At 35.7% G+C, this 20,415-nt stretch overlaps 2 protein-coding genes and 1 long non-coding RNA gene across 3 annotated transcripts; 2 read left to right on the top strand and 1 right to left on the bottom strand.

Annotated features, from left to right (window-relative positions):
• Nucleotides 1–1,375: 1,375 nt before the first annotated feature.
• On the top strand, nt 1,376–3,691 carry LOC110730030 (FT-interacting protein 1-like). The gene has a single exon (XM_021909811.1). The coding sequence runs from the start codon at nt 1,376–1,378 to the stop codon at nt 3,689–3,691; it is 2,316 nt and encodes a 771-aa protein (XP_021765503.1).
• A 288-nt stretch (nt 3,692–3,979) lies between these two features.
• LOC110730215 (protein phosphatase 2C 29-like) lies at nt 3,980–12,265 on the bottom strand. Its single transcript, XM_021909997.1, is given in 5 exon segments — nt 3,980–4,726; nt 5,201–5,465; nt 6,401–6,514; nt 10,051–10,871; nt 10,874–12,265. Coding segments are annotated over 5 exon segments (2,307 nt in total). The 5' UTR covers nt 11,856–12,265; the 3' UTR covers nt 3,980–4,601.
• A 1,838-nt stretch (nt 12,266–14,103) lies between these two features.
• Nucleotides 14,104–16,083, top strand: LOC110730214. The gene is made up of 2 exons (XR_002513012.1): nt 14,104–14,201; nt 14,803–16,083. It is a non-coding gene; the product is annotated as an uncharacterized LOC110730214 (long non-coding RNA).
• Nucleotides 16,084–20,415: the final 4,332 nt, after the last annotated feature.

Here is a 20,415-nt window from a genome sequence, read left to right as displayed (position 1 = left end):
TATTCGTAAAATAAATTGTGACATGTATTAGAACAAGAAAAAATATAGCTCAGATTTTTGCCTACTTTTGTTTTAATTGTGTATTAGAAGCTACAACTAAAAAATCACCATATCACATACTTTTATTATTACTCGTTTAATTTACGATTTTAATACTTATCAATTAATAATCTTTAACTATATATAATTGTAGATTACCGTGCATGGCACGGGATCTGACTTAGTACTTTGTATATATTTCATCTTATTTATATATACATTTCACATATGTTGCAAAAAAAAAAAAAAAAAAAAAAAAAAAAAAAAAAAAAAAAAGTCATACAATTCTAATAATATCACTATATCCATTTCCATACTCAGAATTCATATAGTCATAATGTCATATGTGTCCCTATTTCCTACTCCGTATTATTAACGTTAATTAGGAAATAATATGTGACTAATTCAGAAAATCACTTGAACATTACAACCTTCCTAATAAACCCTATTTACATTGAATTGATATTTCCAATTATAATATGTTTTTAATGTCGCAAGTGTTACATGCATATATTATGCATATTTCCTAATTTAAACATCGTTGGCCGTTGCAAAAAGCATCTTCTACTTCTTCCTCAATTATTTTCACTACCCTATCTTAGCACATTTGCATATTTCCATTAAAATTTAACAGGTTTGTCCTTCAAACTCTTCATCTGGGTTTTTTTATTCAATTATTAGTGTTCAATTTATTTGATTACATTGTCAAATTTTCTAGATGTTGCTGTTTAAATTCATGCATTTGTGTATATTGCAGTGTTTTGTAAATTAATTGTAATTAACATAGTTAAATTGACGATCATTTTTTTCTAATCAGGTTAAGTGGATTATTGATGATCAATTTATTATTAAAGGGTTTTTGAATTTTGATCAGGCTTTTTTTTCAATGATTAGAAGCTTAATACAATGATTAAGCCCTCTATTAACGATGATTAATTCTGGGTATATTTCATCATTGGGGTTCCCTTGTTTATTGTTTGATAATATTATATACTTATCCTGCACCAATGAATTTCCCATGTTGAATTGAGCATTCTTATTCAATCCGATGCATTAGGCATTCCCCTCGTGACTGTAGTGACCTAAGCTAATGTTTTCGTTACACAGGTAAAACATTAAAAGGTACTTGTAGTACGCGTGTTGATTAATTTGTTTGTGAAGGGCCTAAACTAATTTAGGATTTGATTAGAATCATGAAGTGATGAACTAATTGAGAAATTAGATGAGATCTTCGATTAATTTTCATGCATGAAATAAATTCTAGCTGCTAATTAGTTGATCATATGTTAGTAATGAATGAGTTTTATGAAATTGTCCTGCAGTTAAACTTATAACAATGAGCAATAAACACAATCAGCAAGTAAATCCACCTCCACCAATGGAGGAATTATCTCCAAAGAAGACTTCTCCCAACATACCGTCGACTAAGAAGTCTATGGCTAGTGCATTCAGCTTGGTCGAGCCAATGGAGTTCTTGTACATAAGAATAGTGAAAGGTAAGGACCCTTGTGAGCTTGAAAATGATACCGAAACTTATAAAACATATGTTGAAGTGAGAATAGGAAACTACAGGGCAATCACCAAAACTGTGGAAAAGACTGCTAACCCTGAGTGGAACCAGGTGTTTGCATTCTCTAAGGAACGAATTCATACCTTTTTCGTAGAAATTTTGATGAAGAAGAAAGATAAAGAGGGAGAAGGGGTGAAGGGTAGATTGATCTTTGATGTGAAAGAGGCCCCCCAGCGAGTGCCACCAGATAGCCCTTTAGCCCCTCAATGGTTTATATTGGAGGACTTGGGAGGGGTGTGTGTGAAGGAAGAGTTGATGGTGGCGGTTTGGATGGGGACTCAAGCTGATGAGGCATTTACTGAAGCATGGAATTTGAATGCTGCAGGGGTAAGTTATGAGGATGTTGTGAATACCAAGGCAAAGGTGTATATGTCTCCTAAACTTTGGTATCTTAGGGTGAATGTAATTCAAGCTCAGAACTTAGAGATCGCGAATAAGAATAAGAAGGCAGATGTTTTTGTTAAGGCTGTGTTTGGGGATGCAATGGCAAGGACAAAATTTTCTACCAGCAAGAATGTTTTGAATCCATTGTGGAACGAAGATTTGATGTTTGTTGCTGCTGAACCTTTTGAGCATCTATTAGTTTTGACAGTGGTGACCAAGGTTGAAAATAATGAGGAAGGTGTTGGGAAGTGTGTGATTCATTTAGGGAAGTTGGAGAGGAGGCTAGGTAGTAAACCAGTTGATGCAAGGTGGTATAGTCTTGATAGACCAGGCGAAAACTGCAAGATACAATTGAGGGCTTCTTTGGATGGTGGATATCATGTGCTTGATGAGACTGCTCGCCATAGTAGTGATACAAGGCCAACTGTGAGGCAGCTATGGAAACAGGAAATCGGGGTGTTGGAATTAGGAATTCTGAATGCAACTGGTTTGCCACAAATGAAGATGAAAAGTGGGCAGCAGGGAAGAACAGATGCTTATTGTGTGGCAAAATATGGGCAGAAATGGGTTCGGACAAGGACAATCATAAATAGCTCTTCGCCTCAGTGGAACGAGCAGTACACTTGGTTGGTTTATGATCCTTGTACTGTAATCACAATTGGAGTTTTTGATAACTGTCAGTTTCAAGGTCTTGATAATGCTAAAGGATCTCGGGACTCAAGAATTGGTAAGATTAGGATCCGATTATCTACTCTTGAAGTTGATAGGATCTATACTTACTCATATCCACTTTTGGTCTTGGAACCTCAAGGATTGAAGAAAATGGGGGAGCTTCAGTTAGCCATTAGGTTTAATTGCACATCTTACATAAACTTATTACAAGGTTATGCTCAGCCTTTCCTTCCCAAAATGCATTACACTCACCCTTTATCCTTATATCAGCAAGAATGTCTGAGACACCAAGCTACTAAGTTGGTTTCATTGAGGTTGGGCCGTTCAGAGCCACCATTAAGGAAAGAAATCGTCGAGGATATGCTTGATTATGATTCACGTAACTGGAGCCAGCGAAAAACAGCAGCTAACTGTCAAAGGATTAAAGCTGCACTTTTTAGTCTAGGATATGTATTCGAGTATGTGGAAAGTGTAAGCAGCTGGAAAAGACCTTTCCTATCAGTCTTGGTGCATTTGCTTTTAATCTTCCTGGTATTCTACCCACAACTTATATTTCCTGCCATATGCTTCAACTTTGGTGTGATTGGGATGATGAAGTATCAGTCCCGTCCTAGAAACCCTCCACACATGGATCCTCAATTGTCCAGTGTTCACAGACTTAGTAAAGAGGACTTGGACGAGGAATTTGATGGAATTCCAACGACTTGCAAGAACAATGATTCACTAAAGTATCGGTATAACAGACTAAGAATATTTGCAGGGCAATTGCAGGTACTACTTGGAGACATAGCAACTCAACTAGAGAGAGTACTATCTCTTTTCAGCTGGAGGGATCCTAGAGCTACTGCCTTGTTTGTGGGCTTCTGTATGATTTCTGGGATTGTTCTTATTTTCATTCCAGTGCGATTGTTATTTATCTTGTTTATAGTTTACGTTTTGAGGCCTTTGAAATTGAGGAGCAAGCAGCCATCAGTGCCTGTGAACTTCTTTCGCAGATTGCCTGCGAAAGCAGATTCACTACTTTGATGCAGCTGAAGGCAATGTTACTTGAGAACTGTCCACGATTGTGACGAGGTATAAACAGAATTATGTGTTTTGTTTCATTGGTACCCTATGCCACTATTATTTTGTACAGTAGATTTGAGTAGTATTTTCAATTTTCATGGTTAAAATTTTTTAGTATTCTCTATACTCACATAATAGAGCTAATATTTTTTGTTAAATTGTAGTCGCATCATTTGGAAGGATTTATTCTATGGCGCATCATCTTTAACCCGAAAATGGCTGGTCAAAAATGCATTAGGCAACTAAGCATGAACAAAAGTACGCCCTAAACCGAGATCCATGTATAAATTTCGGCTGTCAACTGCATTGATGGAAATTCCACCTGAAATTACAGATTCTGTAACCTTTTTACCCCCCACCAAATTTTGCTACTCCTTTTTCTTTTTTTTTTTAACCCTTATACCCCCTTTTTTCGGCTCTGAAAAAAAAAAAAAAAATAAATAAAAACAAAAACAAAGGAAAAAAAAAACAAACAAACAAAAAATGAATTGAGGAGCCACTACCTAATCTACCTACGCAAAATCCCCAATGGAGAAAAGAAGAATAGAAAGAGTAAAACACCCTTTCATCTAAAAAAATCCCAACCCATATGTTCCCAAGCTTTCTCCGTCCTCGACTATGGCAGCACCTTCTTAACTGGGGTACTTTTCTTACAGTCTCTTCAATTGTTTCCTCCCCTAACTAAGACAGTGTGCCTATCAACCTCTAGGACTAATTTTGAGACCCAGGAGAACTGGGTCTGTTACCATATCAAGACGACTGCCCAGCTGTTAAGATCAATGTCTATCCGGTGGTTCTGATTGAAACCATGTCAGCTTTGGCAATTCCAGATAGAGCCTTAATTTTTTTAGTTTTCATATGAACATGTTTTTTAGGGATATTTTCCTGAAGACTTCCAAATTCTCCCTTCAAGAGATACCACCATAACAGTGACATCATCATGGTACTTTCGGCGATCACCTTGGGGAATATCCAACAAGTCATGAAAATCCATACCTGTATGCATCAAATAAACAAATTAATCAAGCTCTGAATATTAAGATGCAAAAGTAACCACTAACTAGTAGGTGCAACATTTTATAAGCAAAAATGATCCATCGACTTAAAATTAGCTTTGCACAATTTATGCACCACTCGGACATTTAACAGAACAATCCCCATTCCGGTAGAAAAAAGTAAGCAAGAGCTTTATGTAGAGAAAAATAAAATCGTGGAGGTAATATTCAAGCACAAAGACAAAACATAGCAGCAAGATTGAAGAAATGTTGCTTTGGACAAAGTTCCAAAACAGAGCTAATTGCTCGCCTCTAGCCTACAAAATATATTTTCTTGTTCTTATGCAGTGACCAAAGAATCTAAGTCTGTGCTCCATAACGTATTTGAAGCTCCAGAATCAAGGCACTGGACTATTGCAAACGAAGTTTGCCTAGAGAAAAAAACTAGATGATGACAAAGATAGGTAGAAATTACCTGCTTTTTTAGCGGCTCGGTTTAGAAGCTCCTCTATTAGATGTTGTGCTGGATCTCCATCAGGAAATTTCTCCAAGAAATTCTCAACAAAAGAAACCACATCCTGATTGCTGAAATACTGGTATAGCCCATCAGATGAGAGCACCAAAAACTGGTCTCTTCGTCCAAGTTTGTGATGGCAAAGAGAAGGAATACATGATACATAAGGGGCACTACCAATGAACTCATTTCTGAACATCTCCAATAACGAGTCATTAAACTTGGCCTGCAACAGAAACACAGGTCAATCAGAATAAAATCCTCAATTATTTGCGAATTGCTGTATATGGTTCAATTTATATATTTTATTTCTCCTGTGTTTGGTATCCAGAAGGCATGTGAAGGCTTAAAAAATACTCTATATATTTCTGTCTCTGTAAAACTAGGGAAGGCATGTATACCCTGGAATTACGCTTCCAGAGGCATAGAAATATACTTACAGACACACTATAGTTGCTCAAAAGTCTTGCCACAAAGGTGAGAAGAAGGAGGTGAGAGAAAAATGAACACCTAATTATTTTTCCTGTACCATCAACCCCTTAACTAAGGATTTAAGACTGTGTAATCTCTCTCAGCCCACAAACCCCACCCCAAATAGCTAGAAATCATAATTTTCATAAAATTCATTTGTTATAGCATCTTCACTGCAGAATATTACTGCAGCACACTAAACAAGAGAGCAAAAAAAACATAAAACCACTCTTACCAGAATGATAAGATTGTTTAAATGTCTAATAGCATAAGACTATGCAACATGTACTTTATCATATAGAATCAAGCCCAAATGAAAAGCTTATCAAAAACGTGCAAGTATTTAAAGCTCAGTTGAGCTCATCATCTATTAAGAAACCAAAGAGGCTGACAAGTAAACCAGAATTCTTTCAAAAAGAACTGCACATGTGACTAGACCCTAAATTGATTACTAAAAAACACAGTTTGTAGATGCAAGTCAATGATTGCATGTTTCTTTACAAAAGCAATACCAGACACAAGGAAGTAGCATTCCACTGAAATGTCAGCGAGGATAAAGGCCTCCAACTCTCAACAGATTTTTTATAGGTAAGATTGTAAGAGACCTATTTTGCGCAATGAAGCTTATACATTGTTTCCATCTAGATTCCAAGGGTAAGAGTTGACTGTAATATAGTACAAGTGACAAACCTGTTTGAGGAATCCAGCTCCAAACGCTCGAGTAACCTTGAGACGGCCTTTTACTCTATCATTGACAATGCAGTGTTTATCATCTGGATGTTCCCACTTAATTCTTAGAACTTCCTGCAGAATTGACAAAACATAAGAAATTAGAAGCACTAAGCTGAAGGAAGCAGATATATCAAGCTCACAGACAGAAAATAAAGGACTGCATCCATCTTAATTTGCAGCATCACAGTGTTTCAGAATTTTTGTTCTTACACTTCTTAGGGCTATCACAAAAACCAAATTATTCAGCACATTTCTGTTAAGTCAAACATCAGAGCTTCGCCTTACTTTAGAAAGAAAATTATGGCAATAACATCACATATTTATAATCTCCACCTCTACAGCAAAACACATAATATCCAATCAATCATTCTATGGTCAATATCCTTGAAAAACTTATAAACCTTTTAAGGAATGGAATAGCACCAATACTAACATAGTAACACTATAAATCCCTACAGCTAAAACAAAAATGTGTGGTTGTTTCAGTTACTTTTACTATCAAGCAATAATGTTTATCACTCTATAGTTAATAGCATGTTCATAAGTAATGATAAATGAGTGACCCATGCTCCAAGAGAACCCACAAAGACAAAAATATTATTAACATATTAGAACTCCAAAAATCTCAAGTACTGGACTGTCTCAGAATATGGTTGACAAAAACAGAAACTGGAAAGAAGATATCAAGTGAATCACAATATTATACTTGTATAACAAACCATCCAATACCCATCTAATGTTCCTTTGGACAGGTTCACAACTAGTAAATCAAGTTATGTTGATCTCCAAAATAGACTGAAGACAGCTGATTTTGCCTCAATACTGTTGGAGCAGCATTATACACTAATCCCCGTGGGGCCCCCGCAACCTGTGACTGGGAAAAATCAAATAGGTATGTGCTAGAGGTACATTTTTGGGCTAATAATACAAAAGTAGATAGGAAATTCCTTTCCCATAACCTATCTCAAACAGCGAAGTGAATTGGAATGCCTATGCTCCCATAAACCAAGCAATATTTTTAAAAAAATGTTTCCAACTTAAGTGGGTTAGGTTCTCCCCCCTCTCCTCTCTCTTAAACCACAGTAATCAAGGCCCTCTCAAAAATGCTCACGAGACCCCCCCCCCTCCCCCTTTCTATAACCACAGTAATCAAGGCCCTTTCAAAAATGCTCAGACACAAGAGATATATACGCTACAGGAATGTTTTGTTGTAAATTGCAGCTTATATAATCCACTAAACATACCAGCAAGGCAGCAATCTCCAATTTCAACTTCAATGAATCAATGACATCATTGCTATCTTACTGCCATTAGGCATCACAGTCATCTATCTCTCTTTCTCCAATTTAAATTCTTCCTCTATCTATAGATAACGATTTTAATGATCTTGAGTCAGTCAATTTTCTCAACATTTATAATTCTTCTCCAGAAAACAGCAGCAAACGCAGATGACAGATATCGTGCTACAAAACTACTTTTTCCCTCTTCAATAACCGCAATTTTGCAAGAACATTTGTAACTGGAGGAAATATAAGAAGTAATGAAGACAATAGTGGTTGAGAGAAAATATGGACGTATTCTTGGCAGCTGGCAAGATCTCATATCAAAAGGGATGATTTAAAGTAAGAAAGAAATTTACTATACTTAGAGACTCTTGTTTTAATTCTGGGACCAAGGCTTGGCTTTTACTGATATAGGTACTTAATACTACAAGCAGGACCACAATAAGCCTCAGCACTAAGTCATTCCATAAAACCTGATTCCCAGAAAGCATTAAAATTTCTTCATAATTTTAAACAACACTCCAGCAAATATACTTCTACACAGGAAAAGTATATATTAGGATCCTAAAGAACTCACCTGGAACAAACAGTAATAGCTTCACCATTTGGCAATGCATTATCCAGGAAAAAGATAAATATAAATCTAGAAAAGTCCACACCTTTGTATCTCCTGTTCTTAATTTTGGTCCAATTTCTCTACAGAAAGCAATTTCATTGACCATTGAACATCTAGAGAAGCACAAAGCTCATAATATCCCCCCCCCCCGGAACAAGAAAGGATTGACACCACAAGCCTTCTTAAATCAAGTGAACCACTATAGAGCATATCGAAAACTGGTAGGAGCATATCTTCTATAAAGATCACAATTATGTGTTCACTAGCACATGAAGTCAAAGCACAGTGCAAAGGAGACTTTAGTTATCTAAATTTTCAATGGACAACAGCACAGCAGAGTACTTATCCCACTACAATATAGTCTGAGGTGGTCCATAGGCATGTACCTTCACCCTCAAATAGCTACACTGCTACAGATTATTAGAGGTTGTTACCAGAAGGCGTGCAAGGTATGAATATCTTAATATTTGTCAATGTAATGTTACCTAGATTATTCACTTTACCACAAGTATTATGACATATTCTTGACAAATTAATATGGGCATGGACAATGAAGACTTCATTTTTTTACCAAAACATAGAAACTTATAATAAAGGAGAAGCTAATTCTAAGTGCCATAGATAGAATACATGACACTGAACCCATATCAATAATATAGCCATAAGTAGAAATGAAATCTCCGTTTTCCTTTAGGCAAGAGAGTAGGAAAAAAAAAAGAAGAAGAAAAAGAAGACTTTAACTAATACTTTCATGCACTTACCTTCATTTATGTATAGTCTACCACTAAAATAAACAAGGGCAAAGAGAACTAGCAACTGCTGTTCAAGTAAATGAGATATATCACAGAAATCATATATAATCAGACATGCTTGAGAAATTAAGGAAAATATGAGAGTGGTGACAGATAAAACACTAGTTTGCAAACACTGCTTCCAAAACAAGGCAAATAAAGAATTTGTTTTATATATATTCCTATTTAATATACTCAAACACACTCAGGTACATACATGTGGCTTTCAAGGATTTAAGTTACACTAGAAAACAATTACAAGCAAGTAGCAAGTAGAGGTGGAGATACAGAAAGTATAGTTGGACCATAATTAATGCCATACAAATAAGTACCACAATCTATTGGGGAATAGTATTTTTAGCTCTTGAACGAAGAGCACCAGCATATGCATTCACCAATCTATGAGGAGAGGAGGATTGAGGTGGGGAGGCATGCAGAAAACTACGCCCAAATTACACAAGCATAGGTTGGACATATCTAGAGCTAAATCTACAACAAGGTGAAGCAGCAACAATTGGGCTTAGTACATTAATTTGCTAATTGGACACTTGGGTCCTATATAGCTGCCTCGAGAATTCCAGACAATTGTTAGACTTAGTTCACATAATCAGTCATAGTTTAACAATGTGCAAGGAAATTGCAGCTGCGGTGGAATCAATAGTATGGATAAAGGCACCAAAGAGGCAAAAAGACTAAATTCTATTGGGTAGAGCCACAATAATGCACTGCTATTTTAACAAACACTCAAGCACCGCCAATGTTGCCCTACCTTGCAATTCAGACTGGAAGCAGGAAAAGGGTGAGATAAGCAACATGATCATGAAAGACAACAGCATCAGCATGAAAGAAATCAAACAACAACCAGCATCTCAAAGAGGCATTTCAATTAGCTACTCAACAACAAGATTGGAGTCTTACTTCTTCAACACTGGTACTGTGGTCAATCGTAAGCTGCAATGCAGTCAGCTTCATGGCCTCCAAAGGAAACTCATCATCCACATTGCCCGACTTCTCACCACTAGCTGTGCATTCCTCAACAATTCCTTCTGTACTAGACCCACATTCTGCCTTCTCCTTCAATCCGGCATTAGAACAACTCTCTTGAGGTTCCAATTGTGCAACAATAGCACGGCTATCCCCCAAATTCATCACATACACATCCTCATCTCTCATCAAAACAACTAACAAACACGAACCCATTAACGCAAGCTCTGGATACCGATCAAGCACTTTATCTGTTAAATCTAAATAAGCTTGCTCCGTCTTTTCCAATGCCTGGGACAATGCCCTCAAAACCAAGTCATGATCCACAGGACCCGTCTTTCTCCTACGACCACTCCTACACGATCTCTCCTCAACTCTATTCTCAACATCATCTACTTTATCCTTCTCTTCTACCCCAAACCTCCATTGAAACAACCCTCTACTATGCCCTTCCTTACTCCTAGTTAACCCTTGCTTCAATTTCGATAACAGCAACGATCTCCTCCCCACGGCAGACCCTGCATTGCTAACACTAACCGCATCATCAACCGAAAATGCAAACCTATCAGACCCCGAAAGATCAAGCCCATCTTCAGCATCATCCTCCGCAAGAAACTCCCACAATTTCCTCCTAATTATCTCCTTCTTATCCAACCCCGCCTCGAACGTAACCCTCTTGACCGCCCCGCCACCACCATGCTCCTCCCCGACACGATTTTCCCCCTCCCCACTATCCACATTCACAATCTCCCCTCAATTTCGGAATGATTCTCCACTTTCTGCTCCAAAACAACACCATCATCATCTTCCTCACTATCCCAAAACAAGCCTTTAAGCTCACCAAACACGGCTCGATACAAATGACCCATTAGAAACTCCGGAGCATCCGGGCCGTTAAACCCATCATAAATCCCAACAAACAACCACCCATGTTCTTCCGATACAACCACATGTACCCGATCCTCCCCCGCCTTCCCCAACGCCCACTGTACATTTACATTACTACCCTCAACATCATCTTCAACCTCTTTCTCTCTCCTCCTCCCAACCTCCTCTTCGCTACTCTCCTTCCTCCCTACTACCGGCACAACCCATTGCCGCTTCTTCTCCGAGAAGCTTCTATACAACTTCTTCAAACTCTTCTTCCTCTTCTTCTTCTTGTAGGCCCCACCAAGAGGGGCCGAGAAGGGGACCCGCCCAGTATCCGGCCCGGAATCAAGCGGCCCAGATAACGCCCCACGCTCGATCGGACCGGAGAGGAAAAACCCGGAACTATCCCCTCTTGGAACCGGCTGCAACGGCAAAGCCGAAAACGACGACGTACAATCAAACCCGTTTACAATCGTACCGGACCCGTAAACCGCGGCGGTTTCAACCTCAACAGTCCTCGGAGTAGAAGTATTCGCAGAAACCGAAGCTCCGGAAATGGTGCGAAACCCGGTTTCCGGCCCACCAACTCTGGACGGTTGTCGGGTCGGGTCGGATCTATCGTCGAAACGAAGAGAATGAGAAGGAGAGAGAAAATGATCGGAAGAAGTAGGAGAGAGAAAACGAGCAGAAGAACGAACGTAACAGAAAGAGTGTCCTAGGGTTTCGTCAAGAGGTTGTTCCGCCGCAAAAACAACCGGGTCTTGGTGGTTATGGTTGTTGGAATCGAAGCTCTTGTTATGGTGGTGGTTGTTATGGTGGTTGTACTCAGGTTTGAGACATGGGATGAGGTGAGAGAACCCACTTCCCATCACATTTGACTCTCTGTATCTCTTTCTCTCTCCTCAATCTTTCTCTCTCTACAGATTTTCCGATGACTTTCTCTCTCCTCAGTAGCAGTAGTAGTAGTTTTTCTTCTGGGTTGTCTTCTTCTTCTTCTCTCTTCTGTAAGTAAGAAAGGAAGTCTAATTTTTTTTTTTTTAAATAAGAAAGGAAGTCTAAATTTCTGACTGTTTTTTTCTTTTTTTTTTTCTTCTATTACAGGAGAAATGAAAAAGAAATAATAAAAATGGGCTTTATTTATGTAAGCGGAAAACTAGTCAAACAGATTCAAAATTCACACAAAACATACACCCAGCAAAGAGGAGGAGAGAGAAAGAAGGAAGATGGAGGGAGATTTGCTTTTTTTTTTTTTTTTTGGGTTAGTTTTTTTTTTGGATTTTTTTCTCTCTCTTACCAATTGGGATTATGTTGGTTTGAAAATGAGGAAGAGGTTAAATTGAAATTTGGAACTTTATGGTAGAAAAAGAGGGTGGGAGGGGAAAATTTTTAAGAAATTGATAGGTCAATTCAAAAGTGCTACATTATTACTACTCCAAATTATGGAGAATCATTTTCAAAGGAATAGGATTTTATTTTTGTATATTTGCCAAATCGTTATTTCGCCTACTTTTTTCATTTTTGATTGTAAATTTAAGTTGAGAGTATTCAATTTACTATTTTCTCCGCCCCTGAAAGATCGACCCTTATAAGCAATTTACACGGTTATGTCAATTTGGTAGCAATATTGTATGAATTTTACAATTGAATTATTAGGGTCTTAAATTTATCTTTGTTTAGTAATTATAATTATTGAGGTATTAAATGTTTTAAGATTTTTTTTTAATAAATTTAATACGTGTCTCAATCGTAATTCATCTAAAGAAATTTCACTAATGCGGTAAAATCAATGAAATATTATGACCACTTATGACTATTCAATTACAAAAACATTTTCAAGTATGTAAGTTAAATAATAATGTAAGGGTTACATTCTTTTAAAGATGACTCAAAGCATGAAATTGCTGAACAGTGTTTTAAAATGTGAAGTTGTTAAATAGTGACTCAAAACGTGAAGTTATCAAACAGTGATTCAAAACGTGAAGTTAACAAACAATGACTGAAAAACGTGAAGTAGCAGAACATTGACTCAAAACGTGAAATTACAATAGCTCAAAATGTGAAACTGTGGGTATGCTGGTATTTGCTGGCTGAAAATCTTGAAACTGTTGATATATAGAAGAGTACTAGAATTGTAAACAAAAACTTTACTTTAATTTTTTTTTTAAAAAAATTTATTTATGAAAAAACATACTTTGTAGACGTGTGGTATTTTGTTAGATTCCTCTCTATTTGTATTTTTAAAATACCAATTTTTTCAATAATTTTTACTTATTTATAGTTAGATTTATTTACGATTGAATTTATGCATTTACAAACGTGATAAAATAACGTGTTAACTAATTTGAAGCATATCAATCAATTAATCAATAGCTATATACTAAAAGACACACCAGCAATGACACGTGTCAATTTCTGGTGTGTCCTTAGTATATTTTTTTTTAATGATTAATTATTAATTTTTAATTTAAGCAAGTTATTTTAAAAACAAATTGTGTAGTTGTCAACTATATAAATGAGCAATAATACTTACCATTTTTATGTTGATACATAATTAATTACAGAATAATTAGGAAACTTATAATCTTTTTCAAGAAGATATAATTTTAGTGAAATATTTTTTAAGAATATGATCTTGATCAAATATTCTATGTTACTTCAATGTTGTTCGATAATTAATAATTTTATATTTTATGCTATAAAAAATTAATTTATTAAAAGAAAATATAGGATAATTAAAATAACCGTGCATGACACGGGACCTAACCTAGTAAAGTATTAAAATTAAGTGATGAACTAATTGTCCATAACTAGTATGAAATAGGACAATATAATCACACACAATCAATTTGATGCATTTATAAAAAGGGAAACTATCATTGGTACACGTACTACACCCTAGGTTTGGAATTTTATAAATGATACACCAGCTCTAATTATAATTATCAGTGGCACACTTGTACTTTCAACTAGTTAACTATAGTAATCACTCTGTTAATTAAACGTTAATAATAGGTTGATGACAACAATTTTGACTTACAAAGGAATTGACTAAATTGCCCCCTCGTTAACTCTCCCTCGAAGGCTCCAACTGCCAAAATTAAAGACAGATTAACTTGATTGTCCATCTTCTTCATCCCTCTAACTCTCTCCACCAGTTCTTATGCCTCTAAGTAATCATTCCTTAAAATTCCACGCTGCCTTATTGACTGTAAAAGGTTAGTGCTACCTTGTGCTTTGAATTTTGTGTTTTTCGCTTTAAATTGTTAGTATTTTTGTTAATGGATGTAATTTCGTTTAAGTGGATACAATTGTTGGTAGATTTTCCCAATGAATTATGCACGATTTGTGTATGATTATGTTTGCTTGAATTGCTTGCTTAATGTTGTCTTTGTTTGATTTTCATATATAATTTGATGCGGGTGTTTTGAGTTTACATGGTTAAGTGTTAGTGATAATATATGTCTCGATGATATTTGTGTAGAGTCGGACCAGATACTCTCTTCAAGTCGATTCCGATTAAATTCTTAATTTCTTTATTTATTTGATTCACTTCATTGAATTTGAAGAAATTTCGGTTTGACCCCTCCCTCTAATTTTGTTGTTTTCGTTATTTGTTTTGTTTGTCTTTTGGGGAACTTTTTAATTTTTTTGTTATATTGATTCAATTTTACTGTGTCTCACAACCCGAAAGAATTCAAATTCGAGGGTGGGGTCAACCTAAGTTTAATCATGTATTGTTAAGTAATTGTGGTTCTTGATTGTGTGATTTTAATTTATTTTGGTGGGATTAAATTGAGATTTAACCTTAATTTGCAGAATGAGCTGAGTAACGATGTGGTATTGAGATTTTAATATTTGGTGCACAATGTTGATATTGAAGTGGACTCGGATACTTGCAACTTGATCGATTTGGCTATTAAATTTGAAGGTCGTATCCGTAGTTTGGATCCTCCGGTAGATATTTTGAACCCAACATTTCACTATGTTTATAACAGGAAACACTGGTCATTAGATGATGGTGGGCTAGTGACTTAGGCTATGTTCTCATTGATTGAACTCAGCTGAACTGAACTGAACTGAGCTGAACTGAACTGAATATTTTATAAGAGAAGGAAATTAGGAGCTGAACCGAACTGAATTTCAACGTAAGAGAACAAACCCTTAATAAGCTAAAGATGTTTAGAACATTCCCTAATGATGACGTGATATGCATTTTGGTTGGCACTACTAGGGATCCAACATGGTTGAATAATGATTTAGTGTTACGGGGTAGGATGTCTCACCCACAGCCGCCACCACTTGTAAATCATTGATAAAAATCTAAACCTAAGGTGTATCAATGATAAAATTTCCCTATAATAAATAGAGTTTCCCCCTGATTGATGGGCTGGTAGCGGATAATATTAAATAACATTTATCTGATTAATTATGACATTATTATTTCGTGTAGATGAAAATTATAATATATTAATCTTTTAAATTTAATCCCACCTCACCACCACTTAGATCTGAAACCTCATTGCACCACCACCAATACCTCACCCCTTATTGGTTAATAAGTTGAACCATACCAAATTTGCAAGGAGGCGGCGACTTTGAAAAAGGCTAAGTGGGCGTTGAAGAAGTGAAGCAGCGACTTTGAAAAGGAAAAAGTAGGTAGTGGTAAAGTGAGGCGGCGATTTTGAAAAGGGTGATCGAGGTGGAAGGGGCAGTGAGTTGATTTGAGTGGTGGTGGTGGTTTCGTGGTTGTGAGAGAAGAGTGAGATGAGGGAATAGTGCTGCTGCTGTTGGTGGTTGAGAAGGAGGAGAGAGAAAAATTGGTGATGTTGGTGGTGGATGTGGTTGTGAGGGATGAGAGGAAATGTGAGTTAGAGTTTTAATTATGGATAAATTAAAAATATAGTAAGGGTATAAATGTAAACTCAAACAAAAAAGTTTACTATATTGGGAAAGTTTTTTTTTAATTTGAATATAATGTGTAGCTTCTGTTTTGGGAAATTGTTGCAAACACCGTGAAACGGAATTAGTATTTTTTTTTTCCACTTTTGTAATCCGTAATTACATTGCATGGTTCATTGTCAACACCTTCATTTTTTATTATTGAAAAACCATTCTTCCTTCCTCCCTTTATTTATGTATTTATTTTATTTTTAATAAACACAACATTTCTCACTGCGCATTTGTCACACATGTTATTTCAATCATTAATGTCTTTTTTATTACAAGTGTGTAAATTATTAAAAAAAAAAAAATTTGATGCTAATAAAGTATAAATCGAGACAAATCTAACATATCTCACATATATAAGTACATTTGTCAATGAAATTTTAAGTTTTTCATTTAAGCATAACCCAAAATTCGACCCTACCCTGACCCGCTGACTCGAATTGCCACCCCTAATCAAGGATTTGTTCTCTTCAGCTTAATTTCAGTTATGTTCAGTTCAATCTCTAATTCCTTTCTCTCATGAACAATTCAATTTGATTAAGTTTAGTTTAGTAAATCAGAACATACCCTGAATCGATAATCTATATATATCTTAAACGGCTATTTCACCAAATGCCACTGAGCACTTTAAAAATTCACCAAATGCCATCGGACTTTTCAAAATTCACCAATTGCCATCGAGTTTTTAAAAATTCACCGAGTGCCATTAATGACTAACGGCAGTTTTAGTCATTAAGGCTAATTATGCCACGTGGTGGCTTATAATTGGTTGCTTATTAAATCAGTAAATTAATTACTTAATAAAAAAACTTTTTTTTTTTAAAAAAAAAAAAACCCATCCACCATGACCTAGCACGACCACCGTCTATCACTGCCACCACCATATCCCTGCCTCCAACCAGTCCCCACCGCGACGACGACCCAACCCTGAACAACCGAGTCGGTGACCTAGCCTTGAACAACAGTGTCGCCGGCAACCCAGCGTAGCCAGCCCGCGCCGACAACGCACCCAGCCGATTCTCAAACTCTCATTCTCCCTCGAAAATCCCTCCCCTCACCACCGCCGACGACCAAAGCCCCCCTCCCCACGCCGGAGATCCCAAATAAGTTCATCCCCTCCGAGCTCCACCCTTTCAACCACCACGCCGGAACCCTAAATTAAAATCCCCAAAAATCGAAATCAAGGGTTTCGACACCTTAAACCCCAATATCGATTTCCCTAAATTTGTAACCCCCTCCACTCCATCCCTCCCTGCTCCGACAAACCCAAACCACTCATTCCCCTCCCATCTCCACCCCCTAAACCACCTCGCTTAGAATCGAAAACCAAATTTTGGTTTTCGATTTTGGAGATTTCGTTTCTGGGGTTTTATTAGGGTGTCGAGGATGGTTGTTTAGGGGGGAGTGGATGTAGATAGAAAAGGGCATAGGGTCAGGGGGAAGGGTGGCCGCCGACGATGTTGGTCGCCGATGGGGGTGGAGGCAAGGGGTTGGGCTGGCGTAGGGGCGGTGGTGCGGTGGAAAGAGTGGCTGAGGTTCCTTTTTTTTATTATAATTTTTTTGATAAATAAAATAATAATAAAATGAACCAATCATAAGCCACCACGTGGCATAATTAGCCTTAATGACTAACGGAGTTAACCGTCGTTAGTCATTAATGGCACTCGGTGAATTTTGTAAAAACTCGGTGGCATTTAATGAATTCTGAAAAGTCCGATGACATTTGATGAATTTTTAAAGTACTCAATGACATTTGGTGAAATAGCCGTATATTAATAGTCATGGGAAGAGTTGTAATCATGCCACGTGTCATAGTTTTTGTCACCTGTCGTCATGACTTGATAAATGATGTAGAGTCATGTCATATTAAAACAGATATCAATGTTTCCTCACAAAAATTTAATATTCATAAGTTTTAAATTTTTAATTGAACTTATATATACACTTCAATATAATCTCATTCTTTCGTTTACTCATCCATAATTTATATAGGTTATATGTATTTAAAATATGTAACACAAAAATACATAGAACATGTGTTTACCTTGAATAAATTTTTAATGGTAGATAAAAACTCTTTTAACAAATAAAACAAACTAATATGAATTATAAAATTTAGATTATTGCAAATTTGCTAATGAATTTTAATAATGTTCAATAATATTTTAAAAAAATGATTTTAATTTTTTTTAATTATAAAACCACCAATAGATTTTACTTTAATTTATTATAATTTTTTATATACAAAAAATGACCGGGACATCGCCCGGGCCTAAAAACTAGTTTTGCATTTAAAAATGAATATAATAAACCATTAGAGTAAATGGGAAGGGTATTAATATTCAATTGATGCCAAAAACAGTGGGCCATGATGGTTGACCTAATAGGGCCCATAAGTAGAAATGAAAAACAATAACACTATACTTGTATTATAAATAGTAATAATAACTTAATATGATAAAGAATGAAAAATCCAAAAAAAGAAATTATCATCCCCTTAAACTTCAAAAAAATCCAAATCACAGAACTTTCACGGATCCAGGTCGGGTATCTTTCGGGCTTTTTTTTTAATTTTTATTTCTTTTACGTAGTAAAATACATGTGCCCTCATCAGTACGACAACTAACCCTAAGATCAAAGTCCATCAAGCCCATGTCCAATGGATGACCTTGATTTAATCTTTTTGGAAGAAAAAAAAAATTAATTATTCCATTTTTTAATTTTTTTTTTTGAAATAATTGCCAAAAAAAATACTTCGTACAACATTTAAATCAACTGAAAATTCGATTTTGTTTTGTTTAAAATTAACACACCTTAAAGATTATATACTTCTATTATTACGAAATAATCTAAAGTTTTGTTTTGTTTTTTTTTTTTTTTTTATAAATTTTTTTTTGCTTTTTTTTTTTTAATATATATATTTTATGTTACACGAGGCTACGAGAATTATTCAAGTCACAAATGGTGGGGGGTTTGAACCTTCAATCCATTCTATGGTACATAAAATCTTAATATTAATTTGATACAGAGTCTTAATTACTACGTTAGAACTTTTCATTGATCTTATTCATATTACTCCTTATTGTATTTTCTTAAGTGTATATATACTCCTAATAAACAACTAATTTATTATAAAATCTCTTTGTTTTTCACATCCATTTTAATAACCTTTGCCCATATTTTTTTTTTGTACCGGTAAAATACAAGCAAAATTGTGTAGTGCAATTTGACTTATACGAGTATTATACTCTGTAAGATATATGGTTGAGAAAGTAAGAATCAAGGTTAACCTAATGGTTGAAATTACTTTATTTAGATTACTTACCATTTCTAGTAGGGTATGATTTTCAATTAGTACTAGTTCACAAATAATTACAGTACAGTAAAACACACGAACTATACAAGTAGAATTAAGACTGTGAAAAAAAATACTGCACATATAAACTTTATCTTTATAGTTTGGTGGGGGTGGTTTATATAAGTTGGGTTGGGTAGTCGAAGTAGCTAATTTAAGGGAACCTTTTTCTCAACTGGTCAAAGATTTCCACTTTAATTATCAACTAAGGAAATTTGGGAATTGGGAATGTGTTTTCTTTATTTTCTTTTACCATCTTTTTTTCTTTTTCCTTTTATTGAGAATTTAGGAATCTGAAGGCTTCACTACCTAAGCCAAAGTGCCAAGTCAAGATGTTTGTTGCCTTTTTGGTTGGTTGCGCTAATTTTTGCTTGACTTTATTCTCTTCGGTTTAATTTCATTTTAGTTCATTTCAATTCAATTCATTTCAGTTTCTAATTTCATTATCCCATAAACAATTCAATTCAGTTCAGCTCCAATCACTTCAGTTCAATAAATCAAAACAGACCCGTAACGTAAATGTATATTACTCATGTCGTGCCAAACAGGTGAACCTAAAGATGGTGCTTGTATTATATTCAATGGGTCGGTCACTAGACTCAAAGTCTTCCGATGTCATTCTCCAAGGGCCTAACCTCCAAGGTAATACGGAGTAGGAATTAGGATAGTTGAATTGATAACAGGATTGCTTTCTTAGGGCATCCACAATAAGAGGTTTGTTATTGGGTTTGTGGGGACTTTTTTGAGATTTGTTGACAAACCTCTTATTGTGGATAAAGCAAAATAAGGAACAGGTTTGTATATACAAATCGGTTCATTTGCTCCAAATGGCCCACTTTTTCCTTTTTTTTTTAGAAAAATAAATAAACCTTGTTAGGGCTTATTTTATTGTAGATAAATTTAATGAGTTGTAAGTAGGTCCCATATACCTTTGAAAAGGTTTGTATGATGATGATGTGGCAAGTAAACAAACCTCTTAGATAAATTTAATGAGTTGTAAGTAGGTCCCATTTAATGAGTTGTTTGTTTGGCATAAAAAAACATGAGAAGTGAGACTTCTTAGGAATTGCAATTTTAGTGTGTTGTTTGGTTGACAATAATTTGGTGAAATGGGGGAAGTGGAACTT

This window comes from Chenopodium quinoa, unplaced genomic scaffold, assembly GCF_001683475.1.
Source record: "Chenopodium quinoa cultivar QQ74 unplaced genomic scaffold, ASM168347v1, whole genome shotgun sequence".
Classification (NCBI taxonomy): Eukaryota; Viridiplantae; Streptophyta; class Magnoliopsida; order Caryophyllales; family Amaranthaceae; genus Chenopodium; species Chenopodium quinoa.
This window is presented reverse-complemented; position numbering and strand designations above follow the sequence as displayed.